The sequence below is a fragment of the Lissotriton helveticus genome, chromosome 6, assembly GCF_964261635.1.
Source record: "Lissotriton helveticus chromosome 6, aLisHel1.1, whole genome shotgun sequence".
NCBI classification, from domain to species: Eukaryota; Metazoa; Chordata; class Amphibia; order Caudata; family Salamandridae; genus Lissotriton; species Lissotriton helveticus.
In genome coordinates this window covers 966,397,728-966,419,972 of record NC_136067.1, presented here as the reverse complement: position 1 = coordinate 966,419,972, position 22,245 = coordinate 966,397,728, and the positions used below count along the sequence as shown (strand labels likewise).

General features: G+C 42.3%; 1 protein-coding gene across 4 annotated transcripts in view; it reads right to left on the bottom strand.

Moving 5' to 3' along the window:
* Positions 1-413: 413 nt before the first annotated feature.
* ARID1B (AT-rich interaction domain 1B) overlaps positions 414-22,245 on the bottom strand; it is an 807,447-nt gene continuing 785,615 nt past the window's right edge. For all 4 annotated transcript variants that reach the window (XM_078648614.1, XM_078648616.1, XM_078648615.1 and 1 more), the window contains 5 exons: positions 20,827-20,943; positions 16,758-16,854; positions 14,605-15,385; positions 11,837-11,967; positions 414-3,489 (listed from right to left, as the gene is read on the bottom strand). In XM_078648614.1, the coding sequence (XP_078504740.1) occupies positions 1,753-3,489; positions 11,837-11,967; positions 14,605-15,385; positions 16,758-16,854; positions 20,827-20,943 (2,863 nt within the window). In that variant the 3' untranslated portion in view covers positions 414-1,752. The remainder of the gene's footprint in view (positions 3,490-11,836; positions 11,968-14,604; positions 15,386-16,757; positions 16,855-20,826; positions 20,944-22,245) is intronic.

The window sequence follows — 22,245 nt, the reverse complement described above, 5'->3', positions numbered from 1 at the left end:
CTTTGTTAAAAATCACAAAACGTAACTTTGGGCAAAGGATTAGGTCTTCCTAAAACAGTTATTTTGGTGTCACTATTCTGAGAATTGTTGTAATGTGGTTAAGTATCTAACTGACCCCATTTCTCCATTCCTACATAAGGCTGAATCATCTTTAATTTGGAACTAAAGCAGAACGGATAGGAGACAATGTGAGACAGACGAGGAAAGGTAATGGGAAGTCAAGCAAAGGGATCAAAATAACACATACATCTCAACCCATCAAAGGCAGTTGCATTGGCAATAACATCCAAAAGATCACCACGATATTTAACCAAATCTATTGTAATAAATGTGAAGACTCATCGCTGGTCACTTTGCCTGCTGTGAATTAAACAACAAATAAGAACATTATTCAAGAACACTCATCACAGTGCTTAACAAGATTTAATGTACATTTATTCTTAACATGTGGAACATATAGTATAAAGGTTTTATACTGAATAAATGATATTCGTTAAGCCAGAGGAAAAGGAGTAATTTACATCAATTTTTTTTTCTTTTTACTACATTATTTTGAAATACAAATATGCTGATTACCGTCAATGAAAAAAATCATTGACGTGTTTCTTCATTCTTGTGTTTTGTAAATGTTATCTGTATACTGTAACCGTTATGTCATCATTCTGCAAGTAACCATTTCCACACCTTGATTATGAAGCAATTTATGATCAGATATGCTCCGGAAGAGAGAACGACTTTATACAGCCAGAGACGTCTACATCACTCTCGTTTGGAGATATGGCCCAAATTATGAGAATAATAAAATAAAATAACAGGCGTAATCATACTGACACCTTATACTTACCACGTCATGAGAAACAAATCTGAATGCTGCATGAAAAAGGGGATGGCGACAAAAATGGCCGTTTCAATGTAATCTTGCTATACACATCACGACCCCAGGGCAGTATAAAAACATACTTTTAAAATTATTAAAGAAATTGTGGATAACTGTCATCATGTGGAAGGTCAAACACCAGAGTGGATGCAACAGTACTGATGAGGAAGCAATTGTTGTCCATTGTCAGTTTTTATTTTTTATTGTCACTCTGCAATGCTTGTTGATTTTTTTTTTACTTTTCTTTTTTGTATGTTTGTTTTGCTTCTAGCCTAACGTATCCATTGTCCTGTAGAGAAACCAATATCATATTTGACTACCGACACATCTCCTTGATCCCCTACACCTACATCACTAGAAGTTCTATTGCACAGATTTTTAGGTGATAGGACACAGGTTCTACTCTTTTTTGGAAAAAAAAATCCAGAAGCAACCAAAATACAGTAACTGGCATTGTATGCACCGTAAATCTTCAAAGTGTCAACATTTTCTGAGAGAATTTTTGCCATAACATTTCAATTTTAAAGTCACTAGTTCGCTTCCCAAAAATGCAATACAAACATGGAAAATAACATTGAAAATTAAAATCTATGGAAAAAAACATGACCTTTGAATGTACTAGACAGCAACTTTGGTTAAAAAAAATAAAATAAAAATGTACTTATACACAAACAGCAAATATTAAATTTCATACGTGTTTAAATTAATAATTTCTTTAATTCCCAATTGGTAAATAGCAAATGGGGCAGAGGAGCAAAGATACTTTTTTTTTTATATTTCCTTCTTTTTCCTAAAATGGATCAAAAGGAATTGAAAACAGCCAGTTATATGTGACCTTTAATCTCCACTCACACATGCTTGGCTTCCCACTTATGTCATAATTGTCCAATTTGAAAAAGTACATCACAGATCACAGAGGCAACTGCAGAGTTCAGGATAGTTGATATTGAGATATCCAGTAGGCGGCCTTCCTGCAAAAGGAACTCAGAACGATTTTCTTCAACTCTAGCCATGGCGAGCAAGGCCTTGGCAGCCCTGCACATCATGTCTACACTAGGAGGCTCCAGAGGTGGCGGTTGCATGTGTATGAGGTTATGCTGGCTTTGTTGGTACTGGGCAATGGTGACCCCGTCCTCCAGGAAACTAATCAAATTGCCAATGCTTCCTTTTTGCACAGCAATTGCCCTTGCCACTAATGTGTCCCCTTGAGCAAGGTTTGATAAGAACGCCACAGACATTTCTCTGCACACGGTGTTCTTACGTTCCCCAATGTACCTAACTAAAGTAGCATAGAGTTTTTCTTGCCGACTGAATGGAGGAGTAGCCAAGATAAGGTCCACATTGCTATCCTGGATACTTAGTTTGCACAGGGTTTCCAGCACCAGTCTTTGAGGGGACAGAACTGAGTTGGGCCCCACAGTTGGAAACGGATCCTGTGCCTCAGCAGACGGGCATACCATAAAATGTAGCAAGCCATCCAAAATTGGCAAACAGATGCTTTCTGTATAAGCAGACAAGTCTAGCTGCCCAGAAATGTTGGCTAATGTGACCAAAGAATTCTCCCTCAAGACTTCGAGGCAGTCCCACCACCACTCATCCTTGCTGCAGGAAACCCCCTTGTCCTCCTCTTCATCCTTCTCATATGTCTGTGGTGCTCGTTTTCTCTCAGGATGCTCGTGGTGAAGAAGGATAAGCTTTCCCAGTATCAGCACCAAACCAGGATGCTTGGACATCTCGGCATCATTGCCAGGCACAAAGGACAAACTACGGACAATATTTGACACACAAATGCAGCGCTTAGATAAGGAGTCCTGCCAGTGAGCGATCTTGCACAGAGGAGTCTCGTCTCGACTTCTAGCTTCATCCTCCAGTAGTTTAAAATTTCGGTGACTTTTGGCTTGATGAATTCCAAAGGGAAATTTGGTGTTGTCTGCCTGTGAGCAGGGGCTGTGAGAGTCTTCAGGCAGTGCCCCAGGTCGAGCTGAGAGGACATCATCAATAGTTGCAATTATTCTTTTTTCCGTCTGCTCATCCGATTCCCTCAGCCTTTCGTCATCTAGAACTATCCTCTTTTTGCTTGGGGAATTCAAGGAAGGGGTTGCTCTCTTGCGGAATGGAATATCCATTTTGCTCTCAAAATGAGTTTGGATGTGTTCAGTTGTGTCACCCCCACCCAGTTGCCAATGGAGGAGCCCACTATTAAACTCCTGTACACGGCCAAGTCTGTCAGAACGGTCAATGACATACAGGCTATTCTTTTTAACAATCTTTATGGGATACTTGTCATATTTACTGGCTTGTTTTGGCTTTTCAACTGTATCACAAATACTGGATGTGGTTATACTTTTCTCATCTTCTCCATCCTCTTCAGTCTTCTCTTCTTCCTTATTCTCCTCCCCCTCTTCTTCCTCCTCATCCTCATCCTCTTCGTATTCTCCATAATCAATTTCTTCATACTCCTCTTCCACTGAAAGATTGTCGTTCATCGTCTCCCTGTTGTGGCCAAGGGCTTTTTGACTTGGGTCTCCGACTTCATACTCCTTCAAAATTCCAAAAATGTCCACAAGGCATTTTCTAAAATATTCCACCAAAAGTTCAAGAAATCCAGATAACTGTGGGAACAGAAAAAGGCAAAATTAAAATGGTAAATGGCATTCGAACTATGCAATACAACCAGGTTGGGGGGGGGGGGGGAATAACACGTATGAACAACTTTACGGTTGGGAAACAATGGAGTTCTACCATTACCCAAATGTAGTCCTGTATGATAAGAAGCAAAACACAAGAGTTTGCCATATTTGGAAGCAAGTTTGTGCTGGAAGAGTATGAATAAATGTGCAGAGTGAGAACACCTGACAAATAAGCAGTGGTATTTCAATCTGCCTCAAACAGCATGATTACTTTCCATCACGTACAATTTGCTTTTTGCAATATGTACTTTTAAAGGAAAATCACACGAATATGAGAATGTTTTAATAGACGGGCCCACTAATACAAAATTTTCAAATGCATAACCACTTTTCAAAGACTGTTAAAATGCAGTAAAAATACAGGGAGACAAGTTGAAGGTTTACAATTGCACTGCACTACAGGTATTATGCCAGCAAGGTATGTACCAATGATTTGCAAGGCTGTTCTAATCATAGAGAGTCTATGCATACATAATGGTTCCGATTATCCATAACTGATTTGATAAGCTCAAAGTAAACGGTACCCAGTTAGTAGAAAACATGCATTCCCATGATCAGACATCACAAAATATGCACACAAAAAACTGCCTACAAGTTAAGACCAAAACAGCTAGAAACACACTACACATCAGTTAGCCAGTTATCGGCAAAGTGGCAATTTTAGAATTCTTAACACTGAACATGCCAATGCGCATTTACCAATTGACTGAAAAGACCTTTCTTCGGGGCAAGAAAGATCCCGTACCTTTGTTTGAGGACATAAAGAGAATCAGGGGAATGATGCTATCAGAAACACTGAATTATTAGAAAAAAAATATTAAGAGCTAGCAGAACACATGACTGACAAAACTCTTGACCTCAGTTTTAAAATAGCAATATGAAGTGTAAAAAATATATAATAGCATATAATGTAAAATGGCCATAGACCTGAAAGAATATAGTATGTTTAGTAAAACATCCACCCCAAACTTCATCCACTGAGGTGGAAGCTTAAGCACTCCTATTCCCCCTAGAGACCACTATAGCTCAGATTTCAAAGCATAAGTGTGAGAATAAAACACAACGAGCCTCTAACCAGGAGGAAGGGCGGGTCGCATGTGAATATATAAAAGATACCAATGTTGGAGAACTAAAGTGACAGGTAAGTAAGTAGTTTCTTCTCCAACTTTGGATCTTTTATATATACAAATGCTTGGATCAGAACAGCAAGCAGTACACATTATGAAATACTAACAAAGCGGCTGCAGGCTCACTTTTAGTGAAAAAGGTTTCTCTGGACTGCCGGTTCTACTACTGCATCAGCTTCTGCGCCCATGTCAAGGCAGTAATGCTTCAAAAACGTATGCCTGCTCCTCTGGGTGGCTTCACTGCAGATGTATCTGAAAGGCACGCCAGCATAGAATGCTGCAGTTCAAGTGATGCCCTTGGTGGATTGCGCCCTCAATCTTCCCCGGAGATGATGATTGGCTTTGGCATGACAGAAAGCATTACAGGCGGACAGCCAACGTGCTATCACCTGTTCGGACAAGGCTTGGCCTTTTCGTGGCTGTGCAAATAGCTGGCCTGATGTGCGTATGTCCTTGATTTTGTGTATACAGAACTTGAGACATCTATCTAGACATCTATCTAGACATCTATCTAGAGTGTGTAATGATCTTTCTGCTGGTGAAAATGGATTAGGAAAGAAGGATCCAAGAATAAAAGGCTCATTTAAATTGAAGTCAGTAGGCGCCTTAGGAGTCAATTTAGGATTGATTCTGAGTATCACTTTGTCCTTACTAAACCAGAGAAAGGGGTTCTCTGATGGTAAATGCCTGAATCTCTCCCGCTCTCCTAATGGATGTCAGAGCCAGGAGTAGTGCTGTCCTTCATGAAACAAATTTTAAATCCGCTCTATGAATAGGCTCAAATGGAGGTAACATCAGCGGATTGAGGACTGTATTAAGTTCCCATGGAACCAGAGGATGTCTAAGAGGTGGAAACGCTTTAAAAAGTCCTTTCATGAACTTTGTAATGATACTTTTGGAAAACAAAGTAGATGTTGAACTAACAGTTCTTCTGAATCTCGATATTGCAGCCAGATGTACCCTGACTGAAGAATATTTGAAACCACTTTTGGCCAAGCTTAGCAAATATGGCAGGATCTGAGCAGTCTTTACTTGAAGCAAATGAGGATCATTATCCCTGCACCAGACACAGAAACGTTTCCATTTAGCTTTGTAAGTCTCATTGTTTTGCTGAAGCGCAAGCCTGCGCTAGAATCTGTTTGCAGACTTGCAACAGATCCAGGTGACCAAATTGTAGGTGGTCAGGTACCATGCCTTCAAGTTTAGTGACATGGGATTGTTGTGGAGAATCTTTCAATGATGTCTGGACAACATCCTGCGATGCACCTTCAAAGGAATGGCTGGAAATACTGCCAACTGCAGCAGCTCGCTGAACCAGTACTTGCGAGGCCATGCAAGAGCAATGAGGATCAGAGTGCAATGTTCTACCGTGGCCTTCTTCAACACCCTGAGGCTCAGGGGAAAAGATGGAAAGGCGTAGGTAAATATCTTGGACCAACTAATCAAAAGAGCATTGCCCATCGTCCCTGGATACCAAAACATGCTTGCAAAGCACAGGCATTTCTTGCTGTTCAGAGTAGCAGATCGATTGTGGGGTGATTCCACTGATTGAAAATGTAATCCACCTGTTTCTATTCTAGTGCCTTCTCGTGGAAATCCATCATTTGTCAGTTGAGCGCATCTGCCTGATCGTTAGGACAGCCTTGCAGATGTTCCACAGCAATGTCTATCCTGTGACAAATGGCCCAGTTCCACAGCAGCTGATCTTTTTCTGAAAGGATCTTGGACCGCGTTCCTTCTTGCTTGGCTATGTATAACGTGGATGTTGTGGTGTCTATTCTGACTGGAACTATCTGACCTGCCAATTTGGGAAGGAATGCTTGTAAACCCAGTCTTATGGCACGCAGTTCCAACAAATTAATGTGGAGCTTCTCCTCTGCATTTGGTCAAAGACCTCTTGTTGAAAGCTCTTGCAGCTGGACTCCCCATTTGGCCATGGATGCATCCTTGCTGAGTAATAACCTTTTATTGGTAGGAAAGAGACCTGCAGTTAAGGTTATTGGAATTCTCCACCAGACCAGAGCTTGGTTTGAGCACATTGTGACGCAGACCATATCTCCCCATGAGCCTTCCACCTGTTTCCATTGCGAATCCAGCCCTTGCTGAACAGGTCTCATACAAGACCTGCAAAATGGAATGAGACCTATGCATGATCCCATCATACCGATTAGGGATTTGTATCACCTCACTTAGACCAACTGCTTTCCAGCAATAGTCTTTAAATTCATCTATAACTTTCTTATTCTTTCTGCTGATGGTAAGGCGAACGTTTCCCCAACTGAGTGTCGAATTGTGCTCTCTGAAATTGGATCTTGTTTGGGGCACCAATGAAGATTTCTCTCTGCTCAAAGTGATACCTAATTTGTGGAAGAGATTAATGCAAGCCTTCGTGGAAGCTTTTGCTTTTTCTCTGAATGGCGCGTTGACTAACCAGTTGTCTGGGTCTGGGAACACGTGGTGACCTTCTCTCCTAAGAAAAACAGCAACTGGAGCGAGACATTTGGTGAATATTCTTGGTGGAGCACAAAACGGAGCACCTTGAACTGGTAGTGTTCACCCGCTATTGAGAACTGAAGGTACTGCCTGTTTATTTGTTGAATGGGTATGTCAAAGTAAGCATCCAGAAAGTCCAAGGAGGTCAAAAAATCCCTTTACTTCATCATCAGGAGGACTTCTTGTAGAGTAAGCATCCGAAACGACTGTTACTTACAACATTTGTTCAGCTCTCTACAGTCCAGTATCCTCCATTGACCAGTTTTCTTTTTTATTAGGAAGAACCTGGAATAGAAGGCTTGATTCATTTGAGACTTGGGGACAATTTCTATGGCTCCTTTGTAAAGAAGCATGAGAATTTCCATTTGTGGCTCCTTCAATTGAAGATAATGCTCCTTTCTTGGAGGACAAATTGGGGGCCTCTGGATGAACTCCAATATATGGCCTGACTGGACAATTTGTACAACCCATTTGTCTTTTATGTTATATTATACCATGAGGGTGCAAAAAGGGAAATTCTGCCCCCAATTCCTGAGGACCGGACAGTAAATGGGAGGGAGCGTGCTGGGAGTAAAGATCTCTTCTGATTATCATTGGTTTGGACTTGTGAAGAACCTCATTTTCTTCCTGCAGACCTCTAAGTTTGTCTTTGGTTTTTATTAAAGGCGTATCCTTGATTGTATCCAGACAGTCTTTGAGGATAAAAATGGCATCCTTCACCTCCATACTGGTGGAATCCTGGTCTGAAAATGTGTGATCTCCGTGAGCCACGAAAGGAGATGTCCCGTATCTGTGATACTGCAACTGTCCTAGTGCCCTTGCTGCATTGGTGTCGGTTTTAAGGCCTTGCAGAGCTTCATCAACATGTTTACCAAAGAGAGTGAGCCCATCAAAAGGCATTTTAAATTGGACATCACTATGGAAGGCTGTGGATTTTAACAAGCCTTGACTCCTTAATACAGCCCCTCCTGCCAACTGGAAAATACCTGTATTTGACGCATCTCTTGCCACGTCAATAATGAAAGAAGAGGTTAGTTCTCCTTCCTTTAGAATAGCTCTCGCTGTTTCCCTCTTATCCTCAGGGAGAAGATGCAGTAATGGAGCTATGCCATGCTACATCTGCCAATTGTAACAACCTGTCAATAAATTTGCTATAATTGTCCCGCAGACTAGATGACAGTGTTACTGGGGGTGTTGATTCTTCTCTGAGATGCTGAAGCAAGTACTGATACAGTAAGCTGTAGCTGTATACCGGACTCTGTATTTATTTTCCAGGAGAGGTTTCACAGTTGGACCGGGAGCAGGTGCAGTCATTAATTTCAGATCTCTCACCAGACATAGTCAAGAATAGGTATGGATTTAACATATGTCTGAGGTTTGTTTTGAAGTCCTATAGAAAACATGATTGTTCTACAGGGGTCTCTGGTAGGTTGAATTCTTGGCAGCACTTTTAATCAACAAATGAGATTAAGATTTATCATCTGTAGCACCTTGTGGAATTGGCCCAATGTTTCCACTTTAGACAATAACATCTCAGCCATCATTATCATCCCTTCAATCACTGTCTGGTGGTAGCTAACCTTTCTCTCCCTCTGCATTAGAATACGTAAAACCATTCGAGTAAACATCATTCATGTCTTCTCCATGGACCAATCCCCTTTGTGCTGGAGGAGGTGGTAGCGGTGATGGCTGCCTAGGAGATGAAACTGGTAAAGGAGCAAGTTGAGGAGTCGGCTGGATGGGAGCAGCAGGTAACCCCATGTTAGGATTATTAGATGGTTGCTGCAGAAATAATTTAATAAAAATACCCCTCATTTGTTGCAACGTCGATAAGAGTGCCATTGGTACTTGAACTATCATCTGGCTTGTTGTAATATCTAGGTGGTTTCTGCCTTAAATTCATTTGAGTACTTCCAGACTTGTACCCCTTGCTGACACACATTCACTGTAGGACTTCTCAACGTCCATTGAGTCCACTTCAAAATCTGGGACATACCTTACAGCCAATTGCTTTGGGATGTAAGCTGTCAGTGAGGCATAATCCCTAGCTTCTTCATCTTGATTTGACAAATAATTAAACTGGAGTTACATTACTCACCCTTAACGTTGAAAATCATTTTCTACTATGTTTTTTATTGACCATGTGGTTCTCAACGGTGATGCCGTTGATGGTATGTTCATCTTCGTAGTCATGTTCGACTTCGACAGTCTTCTCACCAGCGAAGGCATGCTCGACGGGGTCTTCATCGACGGTGTAGTCATTGATGGTGTCGTTGATGACGGGGTCTTTGTCGGCGACAAAGGAGTTAAGGTCTTCGATCTCAATGGTTTTCTCATCGACAAGGTTTCCTTTGAAGATTTCTTCTTTTTAGTCACATATGAGTTTCTGTGCTATTAGGCTCTAGTTTCTCACATCAGTAGTCCTCATTGAGGTCTAGGGGATGGTATTTAGAAGGGTCCAGTGGCGCCTCCTAATCTTCACCAAGTCCTAGCCAATAGCCTTGGGGCTCAGGCTCCTGCCTGGATGGAATGCCTCCAGTTGGCATCGGAAGACGCCCATCCAGCTTCATGTCAGAATCGGGGAAAAGAATGGGGGATGGCGTCAGAGATGTCGGCAGTGGGGCTGACCGGCGTCGGTCCGGATCGGTCCCTGGATCCAAGGGGCCGTCTGGTGTTGGTGCGAATCGACAAACGGAAAACCAGTAGGAGCCCCTTCAAACCCATGGGGCCCAAGGGTGCGCCAGCAGGGACGGGCTGCCCAAAATAGGTGCGTGGCCTCCTAAAACTCACTGAGTTGCGCGGGGTCACTCCGGCTCTAAGAAACTCATGGAGGCGCGGAGATGGCCCAGGTGCCGGCTCAACCACGGAGCTAGGCCTCAAATGCCAATGTTTCCTAAGCTTGTCGATTGCTTCGATAGATGGGGCGAAGTGGAAGACCTCTTCTACTTCTCCTTGTTCTTCTTTTCTGTAAGACTTACCAGAACGTCCAGGCGACTGACTGCTTTGGAGATCGATGGCTTTTTGACCGATTCTAGGACATTCCTTTCGACTGGGATCTAGATTGTCGCGTTGTCACACATGGAGCAGGAAGGAGCTTGAGGGACCACTCCCTCAAGACATTTGGGTGAATAGAGTGAAAATTGACGCAGGTCTTGGCATCGTGGTTATGCTCGAGACACCAGAGGGAGACGAGGTATGGATCCATCACCTACATTTGCCGGTGACAGGCGCCACAGGGTTCAAAACAAGTCTTTGTCGGGGACATCCCTGTCACACTTGGAGACAATGTCTCAAAAAATCGTCAACAGAAGGTCGAAAAGGGTCAGTCAAACAGTGACGGGGTAGTTCCTCTCTGGATCTGCACTGACTGGCAGGGAAAGAAAATAACTGACATTAGCAGGCTAGGGAAGCGCCTATATGGGCACTGCACATGTCACTTCTGATGATGGCGACATCAGAATCAGGCCTTATTGGTTTCGGATCCGAAGACGATGTCTTCGGAGTGGAAGCTGGTCTCGTCGGCTTGGAGGCGTCAGACGCTGGCTTTGTACCCTTGTCTTTAGAAGTCGACGGTTTTGGAGTCGAGACTTCTTTCGGTTTCGGTGCAGAGGGAGCTTGTGGAATCAGCACGTGCGGCTTGCTCGGTACAGAGCTACCGGAAGGCTTAGTTACTTTCTTCGGAGCCGGGCTCGATGGCGGGGCTGTCGAAGTGGATTTTCGGTCGCGACTGGGCCCCGGAGGCTGAGTGTTGACCTTTGCCTTCAGTTTGGGTGTTGTGTGTGGTGCAGGGGCAGTAGTACTCACGCGCTGACCCGATGGTATGGTGCCATCTGAGTCGTCTGCCTCTGATAGGATATGGAGATCATTGGAATCTTCTTCGGGAACGAGCAGAACCTCCTCGTCGAAGATATCCACCAGTTCCGGAACTGATCTCTGCATGTCGTGTCGACGGGCCCTCCAATCTCGGATGGTTTTCTTGGATCGAAAGGACGCGCAGGCTGTACAGCTGGATTCGTCGTGTTCTGGTGATAAGCACAGATTGCAGACCTCGTGGTGGTCACTGTGTGGAAACTTTGCTCCACACCCGGGGCATTTCTTGTATGGCGTCCTTTCCATGAGGTGTAGGCCTCACGACTTGGATAGGCCCAACGGCCCGCGTCGACGACCGGAATCGAGCTGATGGAGTCGAAACGATGCTAGTTGATATAGAAAGTAGTTTGGAGAGTTTTAGGAAGTTTTTTTGCGCTTCGAAGTGCTTGAAAAGTCTATTTCTAGCCGGAGCGGAAAACTTTCATCCGAACCCAGTGGCGGAAAAAAACAATCTAAGGATGGAGCCGATGCCCATGCGCACTATCGTCCAAGGGAGGAGTCACCTATCTCGTGACTACAAAGACTTCTTCCAAGACGACAACAACATGCAATCATCCGAGCCCAACACCAGGTGGCGATCTAATGCTAAGTGTACAATCTGCAGCTCATATGCCTCGAACACTACATTTTCAATTAGTGAACATTAAGTAGGATGTTCAAACCTTCACTTATTCCAAATTTTGAAATAGGGTATGAAAAGCAGCTAGTTTGAAGAAATTCATCCTGGTCTTATCCATTTACACAGCCAATACTTTCAGTGAGTTATGATGTGCACTTACCTGGGAGAGGTTGAAGGTAGCAACAGTGCTGTCATCATACAGAAGAATATTAATTGTGTCCAAGGCCCAAGTGCTCTCAGCCAAAAGACCAGACTTAAGGGACATCATCACTCTCCAGGCTTCAGGGGACACTGGAAAAATTAAAGGAAATTTAAGAAACCATACTTTGTTTCCTTAAACTCTTAATCTCTAGCATGGGACATGAATTTAATTTATTTTGTACAAAGCTATTATACAGTTAAAGTATCTTGCTTTACAACTATAACTTGACAGTTTATTTAGGTCAAGCCTACTAGGCAGCATATATTGTGGGATTACTAAGAATATAGCGGGGCTTGTAGCCAACACACAGCTTACCATTGGTTGGCTTTACTGTCACTCATTTGCCTACTTCTTATTCATGTCTTAGTTTGTCCATCTTGGGTTTGTCTCTCCCCTGGAGCATTGTAAATTTACTTTTGTCAAGACAGTCCCATAAAAAGTATTATCACCTTTTATTACAAACTTATAATACATGCAATTCTGCAATCTCTTTATTAAAAATCTGTCTCTAATTTTTTGATAATAGTCAACTTGTGACGCACCCTGTCCCCATTAAAAAGAAATGGCATAGCCACTCAACTGTAGTAACTTATTACATTTGTGTTCTGAAGTCACAATGCCTGCTGCCAGGGCCAGAAATCAATGAGAAAGGCAGGCCAGGCCTTGGAGCATAATTAAAGCAGTTCTTTAAAGAACAAAGACGGTCTCACAGGATAGAGCAAATCCACTTTTTTTTTACAACATGCTACTTTGACATTTTATGTGTGTGTAATAAAGTTTGATTAAACTTTGTGACTATCGTGACACTGGTGTTTCCTTTTGCAATTTGAACACAGTTTGGTGTGAGCAACTGTGAGACCTATTGGCTTTGCCACAAATACCCTCCTCTGTAGCATCATGAAAAAAAATATTGTGTGCCACCACTGAGTAAACAGTGGCAAAAAAAATGAAATGAAATGCAAACTCAAAATGTTCAAATCCACCCACTCAAAAGAAGTCTTTGAAGCTCATTTATTCTTCACTTTGATACTCGTTTTTCCAAGGCTAAGGGATATGGCTTATATTTCACAGGCAATGTACCTGGATAACAAATTCCAGCTTCCTTGGTTGCTCTGCAAAAAGGACGTCAGGAGCATCATAAATTAATAACTACCATAGGAGAATAAGTGGGGTACAACGGAGGGTCAGTGGGAGTAAAATTACGTGTGAGAGAGAGAGAAATGGAGAATACATAAATTGAATTAAGTTTCATTTTTTCCTTAGGATAATCTCTTAAACAACCTCTGGAGGCAAACCCCAATATTACCATCAGTGATTTTTTATTATTGCTTCACATATTAGTTCATGAAGTATTTAATATTCGGTATCTTAAGGAGAAGAGCTAAAACTAGTGAAATAAGAGTATTGAAAATGTATACAAAGAGGTTAGCCGATCCTCAGCAATTCTAGGATTTGCACAAAGAAATTGAAACCTGCAGGGCAGTCCGATAACTTCAAGACGTATAGGATCCATACAGTGCTTAATTTGTAAAATAAGTGCCAGGGCTCTGACCGGGAGGCCACTGCAGCTTGCACCACCCATCGCCCTTGTCATCGCCGCCAAAACAACTACTAACCATCTCTCTCGCGTGTAAATGCGATAGTTCCGATTATTTCAGGTCCCCAAAGCTAAAGGAATGGCTGGGGAGGCAGGTATTTGCAATTTTAATGTATATTGTATTCCTAAACAACTATTGTTCTGCTCATCTCTAAATTAGATGAGCAGAGCCACCATGTGGTAGACTTTTCATTGTAGGGCGTTTACAATTAGGTGCTGGTTTCGAGCATCGGATACCAATTAAGTGCCGGTGCTTAGAACCGGAAAGCCCCGGCTCGAAATAAGCACTAGATCCATAGAGAAAAATGATGTAAGGATTTCTGCATGTAAGAAGGCGAGTTGTAAGACAATGAATATGGTATATGACTGTATGGCTCGCTGACATAAAAAAAAATCCAAACAAAAGGCGTTCTCTGTCAGAAAAAATCTAAGTGCTTTTCTGGAGAAACTCTTGAGAAATATTGTTTGTTAGGCAGCTCTTCTAACAGTGTATGTCCCCACAAATAGTGTATTCCTAGACAGAAGGGAAATGCGATGGAGGATAGGACGTTCCAATAATTTTAAGGTGCGAGTATACTCTGAATTCTTAACTCTTGCAGGATTTGCAACATTTTATACATTTAGCATTCTGAACCGTGCATCTTGGCTATAATTTTAAGCTGAAACCCGAGTCATAACATATTTCTGATTTAAAACTGCAAGTACCTGGCTCATCTTTCGAACAGTGCAGACACCCAATGGCAGGTTAACTAATTCAGATGTACTCTTGCCCTTAACTGATCCCTTGCAACTTGTTTCTGCACCGCTAGGGAGCATATGTACAAAGGCCTGCATCAGCCAAGAGGCCCATGAAAACTGAAATTAAGTGTGTACACAAGGCTTACATAAGGACAGCAAAAAAACAAAGCTTTTAGTAAAATGATGTGAAAAATAGCCTTTTTGGTCATTATGATCTCATAACAGTAGGCAGCATAAGAAACAATTCCTAATGAAATAAATCATAACGTGGCAGCGAATTTAGTTCACAATGGAGAGTGAAGCAATAAAATAAAGAGAAATAGATACCATGGACTAATTCTTTAAATTGAAACCAAAAAGTGCTTGTATTTAGTTTGCTTTTGGTGCCTACCAATATCTTTTGAGGTAATTTTTCGCCTGGTTTTCAAGACCGGTTGCGTTGCTTCCACTGACCCGGCAGGAAAAGTAATTTCTCGCCTGACTGGTGCAGGCTGTGGTGGAGGAACAGCGACTTGGGAGTGCGAAGCAGTGGGTAGGGCCTTTTGCATCTTTCCAGAGGGCAAAAAGGAAGGCTTGCTTGGAGACATTCGGTTCTCTAAGCGCTGGAAAGAGGCAGGACTTGAAGACCTAGAGATGTGGTTTGGCATTGCCGGTGGTGTCTGGTAAGAAGATGGAAGTGGCCGGGTAGGTGGCATGTTAGTCGACGGAGACATGTACGCGGGCTGGCGCTGACTGACATGAGCAGGCCACGGGCCTTCATGGTTGATCCGCTGGTCTGGTGTAATTGGTTCATCGGTGCGGTTCATTGATGGATAGGCTGGAGACTGCGGAGGGACACCAGGACCTTGTCTGTTAGGATATGGATAAGGCATATCATTCCGTGTGGGCCACATACTGGGTTGAGGAGTTTCACTGGTGTTGGATTGAATGTGCCCAGGCATCATTTGAGGGGGAATTGGATGTTGTGGCATTGGTCCTGGTCCTGGCATCCTCTCCCTATTGTAAGGATAGGGATATTGTCCTTGCATCGGCCTTCGGTCAGGTCCAGTGTAGGTGTTGCCATACTGGTTATACATTTCTGGCTGTTGGTTGCCATACTGCATGTTGTACATGTCCCCTTCATGACGCTTTGCAGGCGGGCCATACATACCATCCATGTGGCGCTTGTAGTTCTGGAATTGAAAGGATAGCAACATCACCATTACTGCATACAATGCTAAAATAGAGAGAGTGACATGAAATCAGGACAAACATGCCTGCCCAATATCTACCAAGGGCAAGGCTAAAAAGGTCTGCGATTGATCACTAAGCAATATGCAACAGCATGATTTTGAATCAAACCAAGAGACAACACCTTCATGAAGCGATATTTACAGAGCGTTATTATGCAAAAATCATCTTATGAAGACCATGTCATTTCACACAAATGCGACATGATGGGAATGCACACCCTTGCATTATGTTGAAAGATCTGTAAAGTTTTATCTATTCACCCCTATTTGTGGCGCTGCAAATCGCTTGCGCTTTAAAGCGCACACCTGGAGGGAGATTTTGCCTCTCCGAGTAGAGTGGCTACTTTATCATGTATTGCAAAACAGCTATTGTTTCTGAGGTTTGTGCTGAAATATTGGAATTGGCATTATGTTAAATCATGAAGTGAATGCCATTTACTCAAGTTGAAATCTAAATTGGATTTCTTTTGAAGTACAGAAGGTTCCCACATTAGCACTCTGACGATTGTGTACTCAACTCTAGCATGGGAGCCAATAGCTCATAGGAAGTCCTTTGGTGTGCGAGCTGTGAACTTCATACACGAATTACACTCACAAACCTACAAAGCAACTGCCAATAACTGTTTTGACTTGCCTCAAAATTATTTTGTGGCTGGATCCTCACTAACTTTTCCCCCCACTTTTTCTTAGAACAAAGCTAAGTTAAACTCTTTCTTGAACTAGACACTGCTGCCATCAACATATGTTACAATCTAATGTGCTTATCCTCCACATCCTTCTCACAGGACTCACAACACTAGATTCTTGCATTATTATAGAACAAGGAGTACAAATCTCAAAGCAAAGTTGACAGCATCATTCAAGTCCACTAACACAACTTTTGCTGACCAAATTCCTTGACTGTTTCTCCCTTTATTTCACTCAAATATTTTTGTTGGCTTCATGTTCCAACCATATTATACTTCAGCTTCCATTGAAGAATTTCATTAAAGTAAATTTTCCATCATCACCTTTCCAACCCTTTCTTTCCCACCCGGCAATTGCATTCCACTAACCATTCTATTTAACGCACTCCGCACCTGCTCTGTTTTCACGCATTCCTGTAAGCTTCAAAGTGGAAGAACCAGACCTCCAATTTACTGTTTACCCTGAGGGTTCCCACTTCTATCCTTAACGACCTTGGATTTCTCCTTCGGTGATCAATTTTGTATTTTTCATTTATGATATGTACTTTGAATAGAACCATTTTATAAATCAAGAAAGAACAACAAATACATCCATCTACAAGCTGCTGCTTTAGTTTATTCCTTACTTGTTGCTGAGGGTACATCCCTGGCTGATGGCCTCCGTATGGAGGCTGTCCTGAAGCTGGTCCTGGACCTGGATACTGCTGTCCATATGGCTCATGCCTACAAAGAAAATACATACAGGCATTTAAGCTTGTTCCTGTTGTATATTCAAGTCTATGGTCAGTGAACTTGGATCAGGCCTCCTATCAATCAATCAATTAGCATTTGTAGAGCACGGCACTGTCACCCCTGGGGGTATCTGGGCACTGGGGTGCGAGGTCTCTGTCGAATAGGGAAGAAACAAGCAGAAAAAGGCAAAACAGAGGGCAGAAAAGGCAAATCAGGAGGCAGAAAAACTAGCTGAAAAGGCAGAACAGAGCAGCAAGAGTACAAACAGAGAGCAGAAAATGAGCAGAAAAGTCCATACAGAGGGCAGAAAAACGAGCACAAGAGGCATAACAGAGGACAGAAAAAGTAACAGAAAAAGGCAATACCAGGGGAAGAAAAACTAGCAAGAAAGTCAAAATAGAGCAGACGCGGGCAAAACAGAGGCCAGAAAAACAAGCAGAAAGGGCAGAAAAACTAGCAGAATAGGCAAAACGGTGGGCAGAAAAATGAGTAGGATAGCAAAACAGAGCAAGAACAAGCAGAGGAGCCACACACAGAGGGCAGCAGGTAGACAGGCAGCAGAGGATAGTGTACTGCGGACAAACTGGACAGAACTGTCACAGGGGAGCTGGTATGAGGGCCTGCTCATGGTCCTGGGGAGACTGTGGAGTGCTGGGTGATGGGAGGAGGGAAATGGCAAGAGGGAAGAAACCAGTAGAAAAAAGCAAAACAGACGGCAGAAAAACGACCAGGAATCCAAAACAGAAAATAAGAGAGCAATACAAAGCGCCAAAAAGAATAAGGCAAAATTAGAGGGCAGACAAATTAGCAGAAAGTGCAAATCAGAGGGCAGAAAAACAAGCAGAAATGGCAAAACAAGGCAGAAATATGAGCAGGCAAGGCAAAACGGAGCAAAAAACGAGCAGAGGTGGCACAAAAGGAAGGTAGCATGTAGAAAGGCAGCGGAGGGTAGCAGACTGCGGGTATGCTGGACAGAGGAACTGTCGCAGGGGAAGCTGGCCAGAGAACTTGCTGAATTGGGTTGCACAGTGGCCTCCATTAAGTAGGTCTTGTGGGGAAGGCTGGGCACTGGGTGGTGGGAGGGGGGAGACAGTGGGAGGGGGAAACCGGAATGAAGAGGGAAGATACAAGCAGAAAAGACCAAACAGAGGGCAAAAAAATGAGCAGGAAAGGTAAAACAAAGCGCAGAAAAACAGGCAGAAAAGTCAAAACAGAGCACAAGAGGGCAAAACTGAGGACAGAAAAACGAGCAGATAAAGGCAAAACAGCTGAAGATGGTAAAAAATGAGCAGGAAAGGCACAACAAAGGGCTGGGTGAAACAGAGGCTAGAAAAACGAGTAGAAAAGGCAAATCAGAGCAAGAAATGGGCAGAGGAGGTACAGAGTGGAGTAGGTAGAAAGAGGTTAGCGGTCTACGGGCAAGCTGGACAGGAACTGTTGTGGGGAGCTGGCACAAGACAAGCCCCTACGGAGGTGTGCTTTGGTGAAGCTCTTTTTATTATATTGCTATAATTACAACTAAGCTGATGTGTGTAAAGGCTCGGCTACATTCTAGTGATGTTCATGCAACATAAATAAATAAAATAAAAGGAAATGGGAATTCCACAAAACTTCAGAACCTGAGCTTTAGTTATTAGCAGTATTCATTTTGAACACTATGTGAACCTGTCCCCTTAGCCGCACATAGTTTTTTAGATTTAAGAGTAAAACCTACTAATGTAGTTGCTAAAAGTTTTTAAAATAACTATTTTGCTTTTAGCACAGCAAAGTAAAAAAAAAACAGATTTGCTACCAGACTTTAATAACTGGTGGTATAGCAATTAAATAGCAACTTCATTACTATGCGTCAATTGCAGAAATTCGAAAGCAAGCAAAGAATAACAATGAAATCACAAACATGACATAGCTTTTTCCCAATACTCGTAGACCAACCCTATCCTCATGAATGGAATGAGGACATCCTTTTCCCAATATCCCACACATTTTTTAGTCTTTACATTGAGGACGAGATGTGAGGTGTTAAAAAGACAGCACTGACACTTGAATATTCCAAGTGTGTGTTAATCTTCCGATCCCAACCAAGCAGCTCACATCCTTAATTGGCTCGACTTTGGACACACTGTCTTAAGTGAGATTCCTGAATCCTTATTCGTCCACTGAAAGCCGTCCAAAACTATGCACTCTACAAAAACATTTAGGCCACAGATAATTGTTATTAATCTTGCTATTGCATGAATTCCTTCATGAAATTTCAGAAATTTTGCAAGAGCAACCTTTCAGGCCCTTTCTCCTACAGACACTGTTTCGTCAATTAAATGACTCAAGGACACACTTTCTTCTCAAGCCGGGTCTCTTGATATTGTCCTAAATGACTGTTCCTGAACTTCTGGGCAACTTTCTAAGATACCCAGAATTGCATTTCATCAAAATCACAAAATTCTGCGTAATTTTCTGAAAATTTTGCAACAAATTTACAATGATTGCCAAATGAAGCCAAGACGAGAATAAAGTTCTGTTACAAAATTCAATTGAAGAGCGTGCAAGAGGAAAAACTGACTTTATCTGGAAGTATTGATATTCAGAACTTCCCAAGCACAAAACCAAACCTTGACAAGTGTGGCAATATCACAAGAGAAATGTATAAAGATTGATTTAAGAAATCAATTAGCTCTCCTATTTTTAGAAAATAATTAAAAACTCACCTTTTCCGTATTTTCTTGAACTAAGCTAAGATGCGTCATGGGACAAAATCTTACTTAATTTACTGCTTTGTTCTGCTTTACAGACCATTTTTGTTGTATAATGTTTTGTCCACAGCAGCACCATATACACAAGCTTTTAATAATGATTTAACCTGTAATGCTAGCAAAGGTCGAGGAACAGAATTGATTTCTTGAAAAGGCATAATAATGCTGCCACCGTATCTTATTAGGTAACAACACACTAAAACGGATGTGACATACCTGCTCTTCAAATAGGTAATCCTCCCACCTGATTTTTTATATCAATTACTGATGGAATTTGCTACTGGCGGTTAGAAAAACAAAAATTGTCGGGATAATGGATTTGCGCCTTGGACTGAGTAGTAATTGTATTTATATGATGCTTACTACCCCAGACGAGGCACTGAAGCTCTTTTTCGGATAGTAGCATGCTCCTCTGGAACCCAAAAAGGATTAGTGGTGAATTAGTATAGGGAGATATGAATTTAATAGCAACCTTTTTAGGATCATATGTCAATTCTACTCAGAGAAGTAACCTATTGTGGGGAGTCCATGGCTGAAGTCTGTCGCGCACCCTCTGATTTTCCTGCTCAAAGTACAACAACCAGCGCAATCCTAGTTCCTGTTATTGTTGTGCCGATTTGCCAAACTACATCACATTTTTGTGCTGTTGCCCACTAGATACATATTTACTATTTAAGTGTGTGGAAGAGTCACTTACTATAGCCTTATAGCCCGCCGTAGCGGGATATACCGGCTATTAAAGGCCCGCTGCCGCATTAATGGCTCGAGCCGAAGGCGAGGGACTTTAACTAGGGACCGGGACTTTAATAGCCGGCATAGCCCTGCTGCGAAGGGCTATAAGGCAATTAGAACATTCTGCCACTAGAGGGCAGAATGTTCTAACAAATTAAACAAAGGCTTTAGGGAGAGCGAGGGGATTCAAATCGCCTCAGGCTCCCTGAAGCCTTTGTTCGCAGCCAGAGCTGTGAACAAAGAAGCATTGGAATGTTGGAGCTCCGGGCTTATACCAGCCATTATAAGCCCTTAGCTACTCCTTTGTTTTCAATGGAGCTTCCAACATTCCAATGTTCTAATACATCTTGTGTAATATAGGACCCAATCTGTCTGTTTGGATCAAAACACAAAAGAAAAATTAGGGGATACAGAAATCAAATATCAAATCAAGCATTCGGCCACAAACAAGCAGTGCTTCATCCATGCGTTTCAGTCTGTTCACCTTTGCTGTCCTGGGTACCGGTTGGGGGAATACATGCTCGGATCATTATTGGAAGGCGGCATGTTACTCTGACCAGGAGGCCCCATGCTGCTTTCCGGACCCATATTGTGCTCCGATCTGGAAAAGGACAATAGCACATTATGATAAAAAAGATTTATACAAATCCAATTTTTAATTTTAGTACCTCTCAACAACATCATTTTGAGACGCACTGATATTTTATTTCTGAACACAACGGGATGTGAGCGAAACAAGATAAGCTGAACAATAGAAAAAAAGACTAAACACGTGTGAATAAAAGCTGCAGTGCTCAACCTACATATTTTTCTGTTTTTTAAGTGAAAACGTACAATATTTGCATATTCAATGAAAGAAGACGTGAAAACGTAGCCCACTGTATCCTTCATCATTTACAGCAATATGTATGTTTGCCTTTAAAGATCAGTGGAGCAGAAAAAAAGTAGACCATATTTGCAGTTCTAAAGAATGTGAAGAGGAAGGTAACAGTTACCTGTCAAACTGGGTTTGCAGTCGAAGCTCTTAAAGATTCACATGCTGTTCATTTTCAGCCATCTTGTAGTTGAGTGCAGACGTATTTATTTACAAACGTTTTACCCTACAGGGCATCGACATGGGGGAAGTATAACTCACTGTGACACTGACCATAAGAAAACACTGAGCTGTAATATGACCTCAATTTTAGAGTCTTTTCCAGAGAAAACACACATACACTTTCTATAAGTTCTTCAAAGGCTTTCTAACAGGTAAGTAACTGGTCTCTTTCACGGCGTTAAATCTCTGCCTGAGTCATATGTTTAGCTGTAATAAATCTGTGAGGGGGGGAGCTTCAAGGGTGGTTAATACTAAACAAATGTCTAAGCACTGACTTCCCAGTGCAATTTCTCTGCATGCTTATATTTACACAATAGCATTTAGTGAACATGTGTCCTAGGTGGGGATGCTGCAGCCATGGACATATGGACATGAAGGCTGATATTGCTCCCTTCTCTCTAGTCGAACGAGCTCTTGGTTTGACGTCAAGAGTTTTGTTTACCTACTTTAAACTATTTGATAGTTTCTACTATCTCTCTGGCAATGGTATCTTTAGTAACAGCTGTATTCAACGAGTGTGATGCCCTTGCTACGAAGAATTGTGTTGGTTTCCTAATATCTTTAGGGTCTTGGTATGTGATCTCATAATCTCCTGGTCTTTTAAAGTGCTCAAGTATGGTTCCTGCAGCAAGGGTGATGCACTTCAACGAGTCCTTATGCAGGGTTCAAATGCGGACTTTATTAGCCCTACTAGAACCAGATTTAAGAGGTGAACCTGCATGTAGAGGATACCATCTTTTCCAGGAAAGAAAAATGTGTACTGCTTGTTTCTACCCCTGCCGTAAGCCACAACAGCCAGCAAGTGCA